The 19,439-nt window shown below is 47.4% G+C and overlaps 1 protein-coding gene and 1 long non-coding RNA gene across 4 annotated transcripts; one reads left to right on the top strand and one right to left on the bottom strand.

Moving 5' to 3' along the window:
• Positions 1–423: 423 nt before the first annotated feature.
• Positions 424–19,414, top strand: LUC7L (LUC7 like). 3 transcript variants are annotated; one of them, XM_085074995.1, is made up of 11 exons: positions 424–612; positions 2,385–2,479; positions 7,049–7,147; positions 7,850–7,960; positions 8,584–8,727; positions 9,133–9,309; positions 9,976–10,064; positions 14,487–14,516; positions 15,393–15,557; positions 16,559–16,620; positions 17,879–18,080. In XM_085074995.1, the coding sequence occupies exons 1-10, from the start codon at positions 552–554 to the stop codon at positions 16,584–16,586; spliced, it is 999 nt and encodes a 332-aa protein (XP_084931121.1). In that variant the 5' UTR covers positions 424–551; the 3' UTR covers positions 16,587–16,620; positions 17,879–18,080. The 3 variants fall into 3 exon arrangements, with proteins under 3 accessions (XP_084931121.1, XP_084931120.1, XP_084931122.1); XM_085074994.1 differs by lacking the exon at positions 16,559–16,620 and having other exon boundaries at positions 425–612; positions 17,879–19,414; XM_085074996.1 differs by lacking the exon at positions 16,559–16,620 and having other exon boundaries at positions 545–612; positions 1,230–2,479; positions 17,879–19,414.
• LOC146430892 (uncharacterized) lies at positions 14,180–15,393 on the bottom strand. Its single transcript, XR_014855180.1, has 2 exons — positions 14,908–15,393; positions 14,180–14,631 (listed from the first exon to the last, which is right to left on the bottom strand). It is a non-coding gene; the product is annotated as an uncharacterized LOC146430892 (long non-coding RNA).
• Positions 19,415–19,439: the final 25 nt, after the last annotated feature.

Raw genomic sequence — 19,439 nt, 5'->3', positions numbered from 1 at the left:
GCTACTGCGCCCACGGCCGGCGAGCCCCGTAGCGGCTCCCGGGGCACGCAGAGCAGCGCCGGTGCTGGGGTCTGGCTGCACCGTGCCGGGCTCTGGCTGCACCGTGCCGGGCTCTGGCTGCACCGTGCCGGGCTCTGGCTGCACCGTGCCGGGCTCTGGCTGCACCGTGCCGGGCTCTGGCTGCACCGTGCCGGGCTCTGGCTGCACCGCGCCGGGGCCGGGACCGTGCTGGGTCTGCCCCCGACCGGCCCCGCGCCCGCCCCGCCCCTTCGGCACAGCCACGCCCATCTGACATCACATGTCCGTCACCCCGGCCACGCCCCTTGACCCTCGCCCCGCCCACACACCCATCCAGCCCCGCCCCTCCGCCCCGCCCCTCGGACCCCGCCCCCCGGCGGACTACCCTTCCCGTCATGCAGCGCGGCGCAGGGCGGGGCCGTTTCCGTTCAGCGCTCGACGCGCGTCGCCGCTGCTGAGGCCGCTGAGCCGCCGCCGCCCCAGGCCCCGGTCCCGGTCTCGGTCGGAGCCGCCGCCTCCGGACCGGCCCCGCCATGTCGGCCCAGGCACAGATGCGGGCCCTGCTGGACCAGCTCATGGGCACGGCCCGGGACGGTGAGTAGGGGCGGGCGGGGCCTGCAGGAAACGCCGCGGCCTGGCGGCCGCCTCACCGCGCGGGGCCCGGCCCGGCCCGGCCGCTGCCGCCGCTCCAGACCTGCGGCGCGATCCGTCCCCGCCCGCCCGGCTCCAGCCTCGGGGCGGCGGAGCGGGCCCGGGCCTGTCCGCGCTCGGGGCGGAGGGAGCCCGGGAGGGCCCGCGCCTGCCCGGCGGGGGTCCCGCCGCGCCCCTGGCCCCAGAGAGCGCCCGGCGCCGCCCAACCCCGCCGCTCCGGGCCCCGGCTGCCGCGGACAGGCTTAGGGCCGGCTCCGTGCCCGCACGTCCAGAGGCGCGTAGGTAGGTGTGCCTGCAGCGCCGGGTGCTGTCCGAGACGAGAAATGGGACAGCCCGTGCAAAATACGGTCCCGCTGCGGTTTGTGTCTCCCTTCTGCGACTCGCTGGGTACTTAAATTCCCTTTGGCACGTTAGCAGGGCTGTCCAGGCACTTTGCACTTTGTTTCGTAAGTGAATAAGTGCTTTTCTTTCTCTGTGTATTGAGTTGCTATTGAATTGCTTCCCATATTTTTATTTCATACAAACTGAACAATTGTGGCCCCTCTATTTTATTTATAAAGGTTCAGTGTATCTTTGCCTGCCTACATCAATCTGCAAGGGAGTTGCAGAAAAGCCTCATGTTCATCGAGCCGTGAGTCACAACCAATTTTTAAAGCTGTTATAACAAAAAAAAAAAAGTGTTTGCTTTTTTTCACAAGTAACTTTAAAAGTGTAGCTTAGAAAGAAAAAAAAAATTCAGTAGACACAACATTATTCCTGGATGCTTGTGAATCCTAAACTATATTCATACTTTAGTATTACACATACCTGTGTCATATGCACAGATGAGCTTTAAAATTGTCACATACCATTACCACTTTGCCTTTACTTTTATGTATCATTCCCCTGACTTCCTTACTGCAGGTGTGGGCAAGAAAGCTTTTCCTTTAAAACTTTTCAACAATGGGCATAAAATTCTGCAGCTGAGGTCTTGAAGAATGCAGATGGGTATAGTATGTGTTGGAGCTCGCAGTGTGTATTGACTAACTTTGTTTCTTTTTTTATTATTTTTATTTTTGCTTTTCTGATATTGTCTCGTTTAAGTGGCTCCTGAGTGTAAAATGTCCTCTGAGGGTGGGCTGGGGGTGGGAAGCATGTGGTGTGTTCCAGGCCAGGACCTGCCAGCTCCTTCTTTGTAGGGCCTGGGAGAACACACACTGCCTAGTTGGGTTCCAAACCAAATGGACTGATGACTCCATTATCAACCTGAGCAAAGAGCAGTTGCCTGTAAAATTTGCCCAGCACAGCCCTGTTTTGTGATCTGATAGTGTGGGGTTTGGTATCTTCTGCCCATTCTTCACACCAAAAAAAAAAAAAAAAAAAAAGTGGAAAAAATAACAGGTTTTGGCTGGGAGCCAGCCTGTCTGTCTCCTTTTTTCTTCTGGCTGTGCTGCTTCTTTATACGGATGACAGGCCTTGGACATTGCTTGTCTTGCCAGCACTGTGTTTAACATGGTGTCCTGGATGAATAAATGCTAAAATAGTGTTTGTTGCCAATTATAAATGTTCCAGAATATCCTGTTACCCTCTAAGCTTCTTTATTTTTGACTAATTTTGGGGAGCAGGAGCACCAAGTATTTTAATCTGCATATTGAGGTGAAATGCTCATGCAGACAGACACCTGTGCTCTCCTGGAGTTCTAATGTCTCCTTATTTAAACCACACATGAATTTCAGGAGATGAAACCAGACAAAGGGTGAAGTTTACAGACGATCGTGTGTGCAAGAGCCACCTGCTGGATTGCTGTCCCCATGATATCCTGGCTGGAACAGTAAGTATGTCTTCTGTAATAAGGGATTCTGGTGAGGAGGATGTTGGCACAACTCTTGTCTGTGCAGGGTGGGTGATTTCTAGGAGAGATCAGGTTTTCTCTGCCCAGAGAGCAGTTACAATCCTAATTCCAGTTCCTTTGACCTGTGTTTGGAACTGCTCTCACTTCTCAAAAAAACAAAGTCAGGAGATTTCAGAATGCACCTGAAATGCTTTTTCTTTCACAATTCCATGTGAAGTCTTTCATTATCCCCCACAGTTTGGGATAGTCAGAGCTTGAAACTTTTCCTGTGGTGGTTCCAAGCCTGTAGCTAGGCTGCTGCCCTGGTTCACTGTTTCTTCAGGTTAGCAGGTGTTTTCTTGCTGCACTAATCCTTGGAGGTTTTAAGTCTCCTCTCTCCAGCCCTGATGGACCAGCAGCTTTTGTGTCATTATTGGGGTGGTGGTGGCAGGTCACAGCTCTGGCTGAGTGTTGGTTGTTTGTGTCACTCTGCCTGACTGGTTTCAGACAGTTGTCTCAGCTCCTTTGCTCCCTGTGAGAAAAGAGCTGGCCAGCATTCAAAGGTTTGGCTCACGTGCTATCTCTGAGAGCATAAGGTGATGTGGGCTTTTAACAGTGAGCTCTTGTGAAGTAAATGTTCAGCTGAGGCTCCCAGATGAAAGCTGCAGCCTGGCTTTGGAAAAAGAAAACTGTGTGTGTCTTTTGTCACCATTGCTGTGTAACAGTCGCAGGATAGAGGTGACTACTGGCGTTTGAAATCTATCTTTGCCCTTGCTGTTTGCACAAAATACTGTGGCAATTCACAGTGTCTGTCCACTTAACCAGATTGTTTAAAGATGCTGTGGTTATTTATAGCCCTTCCTGCTGCTCTCTAGAGAGCTGACTGGACACAATGGGTCCCCAGCAAAGGGAGGGCTGACACTGCTGCCCTTGCTTGTGTCCCTGTCATAGCAGGACTGTGGCAGCACTCGTAGAAAGAGCTGTAGCAAAAGCTGTCTTGACTCTTCTGGCAGGTTTTCAGGAAGAGGGTAAATGGTGAGTTGAAGGGGTTGAACTAAGTCGTGTGTCAGCTGATGCCAAAGCATGAAGGAAGTCTGAGGTATTTAGATGTGTTGTGAGTCTCCTGGGCGAGAGAAGCACCTTGAGGAGTTTGTTTCTCTTGCTTCTATTGTTACCTGTCTTGATTGAGTTGTCCTTTCCATCTTGCTGTAGAGTTTGTGCTCAGAAACTACAGGAGTAGCTCCTGCACAAGTGATCTTGTGGATCACTCACATGATCATGTGGTGGCCTTGAAGTGGGTGTGGAGCTCTACACCTCTGTCAGCAGGTTCCTGGGGGCAAGAGCAAGTGTGTGTGCTCCAGATCTGTGTTGAAAGAACATGTGATGTCCAGGACAGGAACAGCATTTCAACTGTCAGTGCTGCCAGTACAGAGTGAAACTTAGCTGGAATGTGCAGGCTTTCCTCGTGATCTCGGGCAGCTTTACTGGCGTTTTGCGGTGCTCCTTTAAGGAAGAGCTGTGTGGGTGAATCTGTTTCAGATGGGTGGGGTATATTCCATCTCTGGGTGTATTACTGGAGAAATCAGGACCTTGGATCTCTTGGAAGCTTCCAACAGATGCTCCAAGCCTTCTGGTGCTGGTTATGCTGCGTCCTCCCCTGAAGGCATTGTTACTGCTGCGTCCTTCATGTGTGCAGATATTCCTTCGTGGGAGGCTGATTGAAGGCAAGCAGGAAGTTGATCCCTTGGGTAGCTGTGTTCAGTGAAATGTGGTGGAGTCCCACTCACTGACCTTCAGGTGCAGAGTGAGAGAAGGAGTCCAGACTGTAAGCAAAGCTCTGGAATATTCCTGAGAGCTGCAGGAGGCCTGTTGATGTTTGCTTTGTTTAGATGCACTGGTGTTCCTGATCATAAGAGCTATCATTTTAAGTTGGTTTGTTCTTGTGATTGTTCTCCTTTTGGCCCCAGAAACTTACCTAAACTTGCCACTAAATAAGCTGTAATGGTTCCCTTTGGTCTCTGTGGGTAAGGAGGAACATTCTGGAGGAACAGAAGGTGTTTTAGTGAGCCCATGCGCTGTTACGAGGGACCTTGTCATCCACATCGTTTGTGGTGTGTGCTGTGTTCTCTTTGCAGCTCATGGAAGCATATTTCTGTCAGTGAAAGGGTTGTAGCACTTTGAGAGATGGCATCAGCTGGCAATCCTCCTGAATTTCAGCTCCACTAAGAGGTGGATGGATGAGGCTCAAAGCTACCCAGGCTGAACGTAGCTTGGATATTACATCTAGGGAATTGCTTGTGTCCCTGACTGGGAAATATAAGCTGAAATCTGTAGGTTCTAGAATTGTTTTTTGTGGGGTCAGAGGGTGTCTGTGCTTTCCTTTTTCACTTGGATGAAACTCTGCAGCTCTGATCACTATTAAAGCATCTTCTTTGTGGAAATTTCATTTTGTGGTGAGTTAGTAGTTCAATGGAGATCATAAGAGAGACCTCAGAATGTGGATTTCTCTGCAGATGTAAGCAGGACTAATTATCAGTGACATCTAAATATCTCCAGTCTTTGTGTGCTTGGGGAGTTAAATCTTCACCCAGGCTCTGTGGCTGCCTGTCCCACATACTTGTGCTGTAAACCAGCCAGTGTTGACTGGGGCAAGTGGTGATCTCTGTGGAAGGGGTGACTGTTTGATGACAGCCCTCCTTGGGATAAGAGGGTGCTTCGTGGCAAAGGGCTTACTCAGGGTGGTCTTACCCTGAGTAAGCAATACCTGTGGAAGTTGCCTTTCACTAGAACATCTCAAAGGATGTGGAGGAAGATTTGTATCTGGTGAGAACTGAATGTTCTCCCCTGAGTAAGAGGTTGAGCGATTTGTTGCCTGTTAACGAACAGGGAGAGGAATAGGGAGCACAGGGCTGTTCTGAAGTGGTCAGAACCCCTTCTCTGAAGTGGAGTTAGTGGCTCAGCTTGCAAGAAGAGCTGAGATAAGAATACTTACAATCTGTGACAATCACATCCAATACCATTATTTTCTCCCTATCTTGGAAAGTGATCTCAGTAGAATGACCAGAAGAATGAAAGACGTGTCACATCATAGAAAGTTATTTTTGTGGTAAAATAACAGTAGCTCTGTAGCATTCTTTGAAGTGGCTTGCCTGAAGATGAACATGATCAAGCTCCGAAAGTACCAACATGATTTTTTTGTAGATGTTAAATTTCTACCATTAGAGAGCTCAGCAGGAGTATTCTGGATACAGTGTCTGCTTCTGTAGCCTGCTGCCTGTGGCTTCCTGATTCTGGTACATCTGAGCAAAATGAGGAAGGCTAAATAGTGGCAAGTCATGTGGATTTTTTTTTCCCTAAAAAAGAAAAATCTATTAATGGGCACCTGCTGAAAACTTGAGCATAACCTGGTAGAGTTGGCTTTTAGTTGCTTCATTCTGAACACTGCTGTCTGAGTGAATTGTTTCACATAAGTGTCCCCAGCTTTAGTTTGTGATAGTCCTCAGGGATTCAGCATTTTATCCCAGTTCAGCTTTTTCTGCAGTTCACTGAGTTGACACCTGTTGTGCATGTTTAGGTTTGGGCTCCTGGGGACTTGTGGTGGCTCAGAGAAGAGGATGGTGGGTTGGGGTGTTCCTTCATGCAATGACATGTACCCTGCCATTCCTACTGTGGCTCACAAGTAGGGCTTTTGTTATTTTGGCTTTCAAAATGTCATATTATTTTCCTATTCCGAGAGTTAGAGAAATGTTCTTTGTTACAAATTTATAATGTTGAAATGCGGCTTCTGTGCTTTGAGAGCATAATGGACTTTGGTTCATGTGGCTGTTAACTACTAGGTAGGGAAAAAAAAACCAAATTCAAATAGCATGGAGTGCAGTGGGAGGGAAGGGCAGCATGCAGGTCAGCTTTTTGGGAAGGGAGATGCTCTGAAGTCTCTCATTAAATGGGCTTATGTGTAGGACTTAGCTTTGCTGGGCAGGTTTTCAAATTCTAGGCTGCAGCTGGATGTGGGAAGGAGCTGGTTGGGGAATTAATAGTCTGTTGTTGCTGAGTGTGGGGTTGTGCATTTCTACTGGCTGTAGCCCTTATTCCTTTAAGTCCTTTTGTTGTTGATAGGAGACATTCTCTGTGTGTCCTACAATTTGGTATCTGTCATATGTTACTTGGGCTCATCCTGACCCAGATGTGCATTTCCAGATGAGCTTTAAACAGGGTGCACATGTGTTCTGCTGTGCTGTGGCTCTGTGATAGGGGGCATTTGCAGTTGGTGCTTATTGAAGGCACCACCTCTCTCACAGCCATTTCTGAGGCTGTCCTAGGACTTAGAGCAGGAGTAGGACTGGACTTAAAGAATTTGGCATGTTTTAATGTTGTTCCCAGAACATCTAGAAAAGGAGTTCTGGCAACTTGTGGTTCTTCTGGCCGATTCTGGTACTGGCAGGTTAAGAGGAAGCTGCTCTTCATAAAAAGAGTTTATTTTGATATGGTGCAGTTGGCAAGAGTTAAGTACATGCTGCTTGTTGCCATAATGGAGGGTTCTTATGTGGGTTCTCCTTTTTCTTTGAACAGCGAATGGACCTGGGAGAATGTACAAAGATCCATGACTTGGCTCTGCGAGCAGATTATGAGATTGCAAGTAAAGAGAGAGACCTGTTTTTTGAGTTGGATGTAAGTATGGAGAAATTTTAGTTACTTTTATGGAAACTGCTTCTTGAAGTTACTGGGGTGAACAGTAGAACTCAGTGGCCATTTCAGCTCATCGTGTTATTTTTGATGTGTTACCTGTCCAGAATGTGCAGCCCCTTCCTGAATGTCAGCCTGACTGCTGACTTGAGAATGTAGAAGTAATTATGGCCTTTGCCACCCCATTAGCCCAGCTAGCTGGGAGACTCCCTGGCATTCCTTGCACCCCACACCTTCTGCTCTGTACCAGGTCATCATAACCTTTTGCCCTGTCCCAGAAAGAGATTTAACATTAAAAGCCTTCTGCTCAGTAGTTTAACTTTTGTCAGATTTAGCTTTCATTTCACCTTTCTGTGATGGAACAGATCAAGGGAAAGCACATTTCTGTCTTTCCCTTTCATGTTATTCCAGTGCTTTTGTCTTTGCACCTGTTGCTTCTGCATAGGAAGGAAGTTCAGTGCAAAGCTGGGTTGATGTGAGCATCCTGTGATGTGTCAGAGTAAAGGAACTGGGTCAGGTTTACAGGGCAGGGGTCAAATGTTACTTGTTCTGCAAAGTGCCACTTTTTTTCTCAAAGCATCTGTTCTTGAGGTTGTGCATGATACAGGGACTGCAAGCTGTTGGCTGTCAAAGCTACGCCTGACATGGAGAGCACCTTTAACCATAATTCTTTGTCTGGTCATGCAGGCAATGGATCACCTGGAATCCTTCATTGCAGAGTGTGACAGGAGAACAGAACTGGCCAAGAAACGCCTGGCTGAGACACAGGAGGAGATCAGTGCTGAAGTGTCTGCAAAGGTATTGGTCTCATTAGACATTGGTTCTGAAAGACTCTGTGGGCGCAGAGGTGCTCTGTTTCTCTGACACCAGTGATACTGGGGAGTTAGGCTCCACAGAGGATTTGGGGATTCCAGCCATCGTCAAATGCTGCTCTGGCTGTTCTGGAGACAAACTTACATAGGACCATGCACTCTAAAAGAGATTCCTTTGGCATGGAAATAAAGCATATTGGTTTCTCCCCCATGCTTTTAAACATTATCATAATAATTTCGAATAGTAAACCCATCCCATGATTGTTGTTTCATATAACAAAAGCCCCATAGAGTTTCCTCTTTGGAAACTTGCTTAATTGGGCCAATACAAGACATTTTTGAAGCTGGCTTTGTGGACTCTCTGCTGACCTCTAAGCCAGAAATGACTGGCAGATCATGATCTCTCCACATCCAGCTTCTCTCTCTGCCACGTGTCTGTGACTGCATTGAGATTGGTCCACCAGTCCCTTTTGTTGGGGACTTTTGGAGATTCGTGGTCATCTTGCAACAGCTGATTTTGTTAAACAGTGTTTCTTAAAGAAAAAGGAAAAGTTGTGCTGCAAGCTTTATCACATTTTTGTCTTACTAAAAACTAACTATTCTCTTCAGGCAGAGAAAGTACACGAGCTGAATGAAGACATTGGAAAACTCCTAGCTAAAGCTGAACAGCTGGGAGCTGAAGGAAATGTTGATGAGTCTCAAAAGATCCTGATGGAAGTGGAGAAAGTCCGAGCGAAAAAGAAAGAGGCAGAGGTACGGTGTTGGCTCTCCTGTGAGTTGTCACAGGGGCCTGGGCTAGGCTGGGTGGCTCCTACCTCTGCTCCTGTGTGCCAGCACCTCCCTTTCCAGTTCCAGCTATGTGCCAGCAAACAGTTGGCAGTGTGGTGCGGTAGATGAAAAGCTTTTTGGAAACTTTTATCTAGTGCAGAGAGCTGACTGGGGCGGGGAGGGCTTTGTCCTCTGAAATATTTGGTCACCAGTCCCTTGCAGGGATAGGCTGTTGGGTTGCCTGTGCCCACAAAGCGTTTCTGTGGCACCTCCTTTGTGTGAGGGTGGGTTTTGATTCTTCAAAGCAATTCTTTGCAGGGGTTTCCCTGGAGGGTTGTGACTATGTAAGGGTTCCCTGACATTTGTGTGGGTTTTCTTGCCTCCCTGTAGGAAGAATACCGAAATTCAATGCCTGCATCCAGTTTCCAGCAGCAGAAGCTGCGTGTGTGTGAAGTCTGTTCAGCATATCTGGGTCTCCATGACAACGACCGGCGTCTTGCTGACCACTTTGGAGGCAAATTACACTTGGGTTTCATTCAGATTCGTGAGAAACTGGATCAGTTGAGGGTAATCCTCTCTGTTTTAAACCTTCTCTTTGTAGTTCTGAAGACCTTGAACACTTCTATTAAATTAATACAGAATTCTTTACAGAGGGCTTGTAAAAGCTCAGAAATTTCCAATTGCTAAATTCCCAAACATCAAATGGAGCTTTGTTTAGCCTTGTCTTGGGTTCTGTTCTGTCTTTTCTGGTTAAGTAAATACGTACCCTTAGAATTAGTCAAACCAGACCACTGCTGTAATTTATTCCTTGGAGCATTGGTACAGTCATTCTCATTGACATAACTGAAATTTGTCACTCTGGGTCTTTTGGCTTTGAGAGCTCTTAATGAAACGTTTGAACTGAAGTTTCACATGATTCTGTCTGAAAAGATCTTGAGTAGCTGAAGCCCTTAGGAGTTTTCTGAAATGATTTGTAATGGGTTGTGCTACTGGCCTTGCTTGCAAATGGAGACCTTTAGCTGAGTATGAGTTGTGATTCCTGTGCCTCACTCACAGTGTACTGAGGTCAGTGCCTCAACTGAAGAAAATGAGAACCTTGACAGAGATCTTGACTTACCACATAAAATGCGGTGAAATGGCTCTTTGTCTTGCTGTTGGAATGGTCTTCCTGCAGATCTCTGACCTGTTACTGTGTGGCTGAAATATGATGTGGATTTATTTTTTTTTCCCTAGAAAACAGTGGCAGAAAAGCAAGAGAAGAGAAACCAGGATCGTTTGAGACGGAGAGAGGAGAGAGAACGAGAGGAGAGGATGGGCAGACGGTGAGTGGAACCTGGGAACTGGCCTGTGAAGTTGGTTTAGAAGTATCTGATTTCTTGTACATGAGCACTGCAGGAATTCAGCATCTGCTTCTGGAGTGGCTGTTGGATGTGCTCCAGATGCTGTGTGAGCATCTTGAGCATCAGTTGAATATGAAAACAATGCACAAACCTCCCACCTTAGAGTGATTGTACATGTATTTTAATTTCCATTGTGTGTCTGAAAGATGGGAGTTCTCTGTAGTCTTCATGCTTACATTGGCCTAATCCCTGTTTTTGGGAATCTGAATCTGGATAAAATACCCTCATCCACAGCACCTGAGTGGGGAAGTTTAAGATGAGTCAAGACTAGGTTTGCTCAAAAAGCACTAGTCATGCAGAAATTCTCAGGGTAGCCCTCCTCGCTTGGAGGTGACAACAGGCTGGTGTCCATGAGCCAAATAGTGGACTGCCTGTAACTTTTCTACAATAGCAGTGACATGCTTTTGGCACAGCTTTGGCAAGCATTTCCTAAGGAAGCTGAGGGATCCCAAGGAGTGGCTGCTTCTGGTGGTTGTAGCCATATGTGTCACCTGCTCAGATGTCTGTAATTCCTGAGCAGTGGGAGGGGTTGGAACATTAGTTTTCTCAGGACAAGCTCTTCTGCATCTTGCCAGCTGAACTGGAAAAACAATTTCTTCTGTACCTGAACTGAAGAGGCATCTTGTGTGTAAACAGCTCAGTTAAACAGCCTGGTGTGGGGAGGGTGGTTATTTGCAGGGGCAGGCAGAGGAAGTGGCTGGGTAGGAATGCAGTTCTCATTGTCACAGCATCTCCCTGGTTACCTGGTGTGTTTCTCCTCATGTACTTCTTGCATCAAAAAGACCCCAACCTTGCTACCTGTGCAGAGCTAATTTTGACCCTCAGAGTCAGCTGAAGAGCGAGTTTGTCTGAGGCATATGAGATTTGTCAGTGCAGTGTGCTCTAAGATGGTGCTGGCTCTGGCTATACATTGCTGGAATTGCTGACAAATAAATACCAGCATGAAGCAGTGTGGTGATTTTAGTGTATCATGAAGATGTGAGCCCCAAATTGTTATTCATTATCCTTATTATTATATGCATGTTATGCATAACTCCAGTTAGGGTGTTTTATGTGGATTTTCTCTGGGAATTACTTGGTGTGATATGAAGCAGCAGTTCATGCTACAGCCTTCTGCTGAATGTAACACTTCATGGAGAGCCTCACAACTTTCTGGTATCCATGCAGCTTATAGTGCAGTTAAATTTGGGAGCTGCAGGATCTGGAACTAGCTGTTGAGTTCAGGAGTTAATCAAAAGGGACTGCTGTTGCTGCTGCTATGGTCAGAGAGGTGGAAGTGAAACGAGAAGTGTCTTCCCATGCAGCTGCTTTGTTACAGGCTTTTCCAGACCCACAGCAGGACCCTGCTTATCTTGGACTCTGTTGGTCTCCATGGTGCCTCTTCTTCCTGGAGGTAATTTTTCTGTGAAAATTGCTCAACAGAACATTTCTTCAGGAAGAATCCTCTGGATCTCTCATTGATCTTCATCTCAAAATACTGGTTTGCTTTCCCCTGTGGTGTCTATGGTTTTGTTTTAGTGGTTTTTACAAAAAAACCCCATACCCTCAACTCTTAAGAGCTAAGGACCCTCTCATGTTGTCAGGCAGTCCATATGTGGATGCATCTGATGAGGGGGTTTGAAGGCTGCTTTTGAATGTTTATTTAAGGCTTAAAATAGGAAAGGTTTAAGAACTGCATGGAGCTGGCCTAAAGTCTGAGTTCTTGTTGTTTCCACTGTGGCATTACTTAAGAGACTGTGGCTGGCCCTTGCTCTGCTCTGTGCAGAGGCACCTGTGTGCTCCACAGAAAAACTTGTTGTGAAAGAGTCAGGAGTGCCATACAGAGGAGGTCAAATTAATTGCCTCTCCAAAATGAGAACTTGACCCAAGGGAGGACAGTAGTTGTCCCAGTGAGCACTCAGTGTCAGAACTGAGGTTAGATCCCAGATTTCTCAGTCCCTTATCTGTTGGGAGCTGTGCACACCATGCTCACAGGGGCATTTTTCCGTCAAAAACTAACTGGTGACCTCTACCACCTTCCAGACGGCCTCTCTTATCTAGAGCTTCATACTTTAAGGAACCATAGGAAATGTGTTTCCTTCAGAACTCTGCTTGTAGTGTCCTCCTATACAGCATCTTCATGGTCTTTCTTCAGTAAGAAAAAAAAGTATGGCTTGACTTTGGGAGTCTTTGGTGGCTGACAGGCACTGTGACATCCCTGGAAACCTGTGGATTCCCTTGTGGAACTCTGCCTCTCACAGCTGTTATTAATTTGCCAATAAACTCTGATTCCACATGGGATGGGTGAACTGGATTGCCACCCAAGTGATAATAAACACAAGTCTTTTGTCTGATGTTGCTGGTGGCTGTTTGGTACCCAGTAATCTCCTAAGACCAGAATTCTGTGGCGAAGTGGCATGCTTGGAAGTGCAGACCTCCGTGTTTGCTTCCAGAGTACACCAGCAAACAAGTCTGGTGGAGGTGCCAAATGGACTTCCTTTGTGGTAAGCTGGACAAAAGACAGGTTATGAAACTCAGCACAAAATCTCTATGGTACAGGGACAAAAAAAGAGGGGAAAAAAAAAAAAAGAGAAAAATAGATTTGCTCAGCCTCTTGCTCCTGTGGACAGCAGTCTTCTTTTGTCTCCTGCTGTACAATGATTCAGGCTAGGAAGAAAAATGCTGTTTTGTTGGATACTTCCTGAATTCTAAAGTCTGGTTCTAGGGAGTGATTATCAGATTTTTTGTGCATACCCTTGCTTGGATCATAGGTATGGAAGGGCAGCCAAGCTTTTCAGGGGATGTGGAAGAGCTTTTGTGGATGTGTGCACTGGTGGTTCAGAATAAAGTGATCAGGAGGAAAAAGAACAATAAGAACTTGGAGTAATTACAACCACCAAAAAAATCCAGCTGCCTGCCAGGTGTCTACAGGAGGTCCTGTTGCTGTCAGGTTGTGTTATGTGGGAATGGAGGTGTGTGATTACTGCCTTGCTCTCCTGGTTTATCAGCTTTTCCTTCACCTGGTCATGTGTGTTGCCTCAGTGCATGGTTCATTTTTAGACTCTGAGTTCAGCTCCACCTTGTTTACACTCCTACCTGAATTCCTTTCTAAATTTAGGGGCTTTTTTGCTTTCTACCATGACTGAACAATCCCATTTTATTGTGAATAAATGTCAGTGCATTATGGTTTTCTCAATCTTGTCCTCTATCCAGGCATGGTTTTAAATGGTGTTATCAAAATAGATGCTTCTCTATTGCTTGTTAAATTCGTGTGTGTGTAGCTTTCAGCCTTATCTTCTGTCACAGTGCCAGAACAGCTCTGTGGGGTGTAAATGGAACCTCCCTGTGAGTCTGTGTGCAGTGGGGAGCAGCTACAGGAGTGAGTCTCTAAGTCACTAAACACGGAGAGCAGCCAGTTCTTAATTAAAGCAAAACGAGACTGTTCAGACCAGAGGGTGACATTCAGCTGGCTCTGAAATGTGGCCACAGAGGAAGAGGGAGGGTGTAGCTTCCACGTGCAGTGGTATTTTAAGTGGTGCTGAGTAATGGTGCTGCAGAGGTTGAAAGAATTCTGCCGTTGTTATTTACAAACTGCCAAAAGCTAATGCTGACAGCAGTAGGCTCAGAGTGCCACACATGAGCTCTGAGGCTCATGGAATGTGAGAAAGAAAAGCAAGGCCTGGATTATTCTCAAGTGCTTTCTAAGGATTTTCAGTTGACCTCTGTCACTTGTCAGTAATAGTTCTTCCCTTGTGGCCATGTCCCCTCTTTTTTCCTAGTTATCTTTCCCAAAATGAAGATATTATTGATGCAAATTCCCTTCTGATGGTTGGTAAACAAATACAGTGAGTGAGAAAATGCTGTTTTTTCTTTATTAAAACCCCTTTAATGTGCAACTGCCTCAAAGGAACCAAAATCAGAAAACTGGCAGATGTCTTTCTGACTGGAGAGTGGCACTTCTAGAAAATGTTAGAGTTGATCCAGCTGGGGTTACACTGCAGGGAGTAAAGTGTTAGACTGCAGGGAGTAAAGAGTATATAACAAATATGCACAGAAAATTTAGCTGGAAAGGTTTATTGTGGTGCTTTATTAATGGTGCCTATTTGGTTTCTAGACCTTTTCTGTTGTGACATGAAGCTCAGTGTGCTGAAACTCGTGTTTCCACAGTTTTCCAGTTTTTGACAAATTCTTTCTGCTCCCAAAATAGGAGCTAATTAAACGTTTTATTTGCAAGTTTTTTTTTTTAACTAATGCATCACTTGCGGTATTGCTTATTCCTGTGAAGAGCTGCCAGGGTGGATGAATCTTCCTATTGAAAACCCACTGACTGTATCATAACTTCTCTCACTTAACTCTCCTTTCCAGGTCTGGATCAAGAAATAGAGATCGTCGAAGGTGAGTGCCCAGTTCTGCAGTTCTCCCAAATGCCTGTATTTCTGTCTAGCTACTGAGGTTTTCCCTGGGTCTCACAAATGGAGTTCACTCAATGCCTCAGTATCTGGTTTGCTCCCTGAAAGAAATGGGAAGTGCAGTGTGAGCACCTCAGTGGTGCTGCTCAGCCTGGTGTCACTTGTAGGGCTGTAGAGCAAGTGCTGAGCAGTCTGGCCAGGATGGGCACTGTGTCCTCCAGAGTGTGAGCCCACGAATGTCCTCAGGCCTTCTTTCAATAAATACCTGATATACTTCCAGAGTTTTAATGTCTGAAGCATCTGTTACATATATAATACCTCAGATGTGAAAACAGAGATTTGAGATTAAAACCTGCACATCTCTGGGAAGAGCTTACCTTAATGCTGTGGCAACATTCTCTGATCCTGGACCTGGAGATCTCCCTCTCTACTCCTTTCCTTTGGCATCTTTCTTATTTTTAGAGCAGGTTGAAATAAATCTGCTTCTATAGTGCAGGACTTTTCACAAGGAAGACTCTCTTAGAGTTATGGTAATTTCACAGGCCTCTCTTCTACTTACACAGGCCTCACTTGTGAGTGATGCAGGGTTGTAAACTCTGCTCTGGCCTTTGCCACATGCTTACAATAATGGTGGCAGCTTTTCCTATAAGCTTGCCAGCAAACTGAATTACCCACTGGCATTTTGTTGGTAGCACAAGGCCCAGGAGGAGGGCACTGCCCACTGTGTGGGTGATCAGCCCTGGATGCTGACAGGGATGTGGATGGGGGGCTGTGCTGATGCTCTGGGTATGTTACTCAGGAGTGTCAGAGATGGCTCAGGGGTGCAGATGCGAGGTGCTGAGACAGTGTGTGTCCTCTCCAGATCACGGTCTCGGGAGCGGAGGCGGAGACGCTCCAGATCAGCTTCCCGGGAACGGCGGAAGTCTCGCTCCCGGTCCCGCGACCGGCACAGGCGCCACCGGAGCCGTTCCCGCAGCCACAGCAGAGGTCACCGCCGGGGGTCCAGAGACAGGAGTTCAAAACACAAGTATGTATGCTCGACAGGAGTGCTGCTGGAAGGGGGAGTGCTTGGCTCACAGTGACCTCGCCAGCCCGTAGAGCGAGCAGGAGCATGGCAGGGTTCTCCAGAGCAGCTGCAGCAGCCTGTGCCAGCTCCTGGACCAAAGCAGCATTTCCCAGTGGCCTCTCGTCAGGGCAGCAGCTGTAAAGTGAGATCCCAGCTGAGAGGAGAGTCCAGGAGATAGAGCAGGTTCCCTGAGTGTTGAACCTTGAAGCAGCACAAAGCCTCCCTGAGCTAACTGAGCCTCCCTGGGCCTGTAAAAGCCAAGTGCCTGAGAGGCAGTTTGGGTGTTACATTTCTGTGGTTATTTTCTGCTTCCCAGATTCCTTCTCTCAGTGCTGGCATTGGGAAGGAATCTACGATTTGAGATCTGGGGGGAGTCTTCTGTTATAAGGCTGCTTGAGAGACAGAGAATTCTTTAGGAATCAGCACTTTTTCCTCCTGAAAAAGAAATACAGGAGTATACCATTCTTCTGTCTCTGAGGAGAAGCACTATAGTCCAAAGAAGGGCTTAAAGTTTTTCTGAAACTCTGAAAAACAGGCTCTGTGTTGGAGAAAGGAGGAGGCAAGTGTGTGTAGAGTATTAGAAAAATTGAGTGGAATCATGGTGTTCCCTTACAGCCCTTCTAAGCCCAGGAGCAAGTCTACCTCCAGGTGCTTGCTGAAGTTAGATCTGGCTTTTTTTAAAGACTCCTGGTTAACAGAGGAGTGCTTTAGCACTGTCACCTGATTAGCAGCAGCAGTCAAGTACAATTCTAGAAACAAACCTACTGTTGCGTGTCCTGTGTCAGTTTAGCTAAGGGGTAAGAACAGCGTTTCTTTAAAAGACACCTGGTGAAGGGGAGGGAAATAATGGTCTAAAAAATAAGTCTGTTAATAATTGAGGGGGGGTGTAAATACTGTTGATTCTCCAATGGCTGAGATACTAAAGTGCTTTTTTAAATCTGTCTTGAACATGAAAAATAAAGAAAAGAAGTTTGGACAATTAGGAAGTGAGGAAGATCCTGTAATAACTATTACTAAAGAGCAGGTAAGGGATTACTTCGGAACCCTTGAACACATCCAAACCAGCCCATTGAGATTGCAGGGGGATTGGCCAGCTCACACACCTGCACAAAATTGCTGAGAGCTGGGAAGAGGCCAGAATCAGTTGAAGAAAATAAAAACAAGAGAACAAACAGAAAAAAAGCCCTGTTTCCTGAAAGAGGGTAGCTTCTGTTTTCCCCTTGAGGGTTAATAAAACCTGCCTTCAGGTTCTGCTGGTCTGAGGTCTCGCTGAAAGAAATGGAGTGTGTCACAGGATCTGGAGATCTCAGGGTAGGAGGACTGCAGGTAGCAGCTGTTGTTGTGGAACAGGTAGAGACTTAATCTCGTCAGACAGACTGATGTTAAATGACAGAGTTTAATGAAAATGAAATGGCTGTTGGGTTTTGATGTATCAATTGTGCAGTATTTTCAAACCTTAAAATCAACAAGAATGAAAGTGGAACCTCTAAGGTACCTTCTGTTGTGACTGTAAAAAACCCCTGTATACTGAGCCTTGGAGTAAAATGTGGGAGCCTCTGCTGAGCTCACTCAGGATCAGCTCCTTCTGAATTCTGCTGTTCCCTAAGCTGGCAGAAATCACACAAGAAACAGCCTTTCAGATTAGACCTAATGTGAAGCCTTCTGCTTAATTCTGCGTGGGCTGACACAGGGAAGCTCTGCTGAAAATTTGTGGCTGTGAAAAGATATGCCCGTGCTGTGGGCTGTGAATATAAATCTGTATCATCCTGACTTTGAACCCAGGATGCTGCCAAAGCCAGCATTTGTTAGGATGCAAAGTGAAAAGCCCAGGGCTGAGCCAGCAAAGAATCCAGTTGGTGTTTAAAGCAGTTGAACAGAAAGCCAGTAGTTTAGGGTGTAATGAAAAACTGCACTGGAAGACGTGAACTGAGTTGAGTCAGAGATGAGGAAGAAATTGCAAGCACTTCAGTATGGCCCAAGAAAATAACAAGGAAGACCTGAGAGAGCTCCTGTAGCAACAGCTTGAAAGGATCACTCTGAGGAAGGAGTAGCAAAGGCTGTGCTGTGCACTCAGCACTGCAGAGCTGACATTCCCTTAGGGAAACCGTGCAGAGGGCCCAGAGTTGCTGTCGTGGGGAACCCACGCCCCATGGCACAGTACCCAGGCACATTCCTCTGAGGAACTTGTCCCTCACAGCCCTGGTAGGGAAAGATGTTGTTTGGTGGGTATTTGACAATTCTTAGCTGTGAAGCTGATAGCGATGGTTTGCTTTGTACTTCAGATCTTCTAGAGATCGATCTTCAAGAGAAAAGTCCCGAGACAGAGAGAGGAAAGAGAAGAGCTCTTCTGAGAGGCGGCACGAGAGCACAAATGGCAAATCTCGTTCCAAGAGGTCAGAAGAGAGAGAAGCTGGCGAGATCTGAACTCAAACGATCTGTGTTGCACTGTAAATAGTCTGATAAACATTCTACACAAAGCCTAAATTTCCCATTTATATTTACTGAATACAACTCATCTTTTGTAGTTTGGGATTTTTATTGTTTGGCAGATAGCTGTGAGTTTGTAGAGACACAGAGTTACGTACTGTTTAACAGGATTTTGTTTTAGTAGGAGTAAATAAATCTGGATGGATGGTTTTCAGTCCAGGCCAGCGTGGACACCCCATGTTTGTCCTGACACAGCTAGTGCAGCAGTCAGTGCCATGCTGTGCCTGGAGCCCTGAGCTGCCCTGACCTTTGTAACACTTCAGCCCTTTCCAAAAGACCCACCTGGCCCTCTGTGAGCACACCAGTAGCACTGGTTCTCACTTAATTATATTTTTGCTTCTGTTTGTATATGTTAAAAGAAAATTCAGATTTTTTTTTTCTTCTTTTTAGTGCTTAGCCACCTCATTTTTATGTCTCCAGCACTTGAGAGTTGCCTCACTTGCCCAGCTAAGGCAAAACAGACAAAATTTGGCCCTGATCTATTCTGAATGCTGTTCATTATTGTGAAGATGACCAGATGAGCTGGAGCATGTTTCTAAGCTGGGCTCAAGTCTGGTTTTAGTACCTTTCCAGTTCAGATAGTGGGTGTGAGCAAAGCAGTGGGAAGCCTGGGCTGCTTTCTTCTCTAGAGGAGCACAGCCACAGCTCATCTGCCTATTTACTGTGCACTCTGCAGTCAGAGCTTCCCCGCGGAGCTTTCTGACCTGCAGACAAAGCGTTGCTGTGTTTTCCAAGGCCAGTCAGGCAGAATGTGCCGAGGGACAGAGGTGACCGGGATGGAGGCCGTGCCAGTGTGCCGCCCGTGGGAGCGAGGCACCAGCCGTGTCCCCACACGCGTGGGAGGCCTGTGCCTGTTGTCCCTCGCTGGTTTGTACCTCGGTTTGTTTCCCACGAGGGCAGAGGGCGCCTGGCTGTGCCAGCCCCAGCCGCGACCCGCAGGCTCGGCATTTTGTGGGAACGGTGTGAGTGAAGCACTTGTCACCTGCCGAGCTGGGCGCTGGCAGGCACGAGCCTGGCGGCCGCCCGGTAACTCGGTTAATTAACGCCGTTAATTGCCGTTCCCACGGGCGGGGTCCGGCCGGCGCTCCCCCTCCCTCCATTCTCTCCTCCCCCCCCCGCGGCTCCGGTTCCGCCGCGGCTCTCCCCGGTGTCAGTCCCTAGTGCATGCCCCCCTCCCTGTCCGTTTTTACAACTAATTCCGCGGTTTCACGTGTTGTTTTTGTAACCTCCGTGTGGGGCGCGGGGGGCGGCGGGCGCGCGCTCGGGGTGCCTGTACGTGCCTGTGCTGTTCTCCCGCGGTCTGAGCGCATTAAAGATCTGTGTTTGTGGCTCCCGCTGCTGCCCGGACTCGTTCTT

The sequence above is a fragment of the Lichenostomus cassidix genome, chromosome 14 (assembly GCF_008360975.1).
Source record: "Lichenostomus cassidix isolate B80296 chromosome 14, HeHo_3.0, whole genome shotgun sequence".
Lineage (NCBI taxonomy): Eukaryota > Metazoa > Chordata > Aves > Passeriformes > Meliphagidae > Lichenostomus > Lichenostomus cassidix.
The sequence above is the reverse complement of the archived record's forward strand: the minus strand, read 5'-3'. Positions and strand labels throughout refer to the sequence as shown.

What these genes read in the sequence shown, in the direction of transcription:
- LUC7L (XM_085074994.1), top strand. Translation starts at nt 552, where the DNA reads ATGTCGGCCCAGGCACAGATGCGGGCCCTGCTGGACCAGCTCATGGGC. An exon ending in ACCTGTTTTTTGAGTTGGAT is followed by an intron (nt 7,148 to 7,849) that starts GTAAGTATGGAG and finishes CTGGTCATGCAG; the next exon opens with GCAATGGATCACCTGGAATC. An exon ending in GAGGAGAGGATGGGCAGACG is followed by an intron (nt 10,065 to 14,486) that starts GTGAGTGGAACC and finishes TCTCCTTTCCAG; the next exon opens with GTCTGGATCAAGAAATAGAG.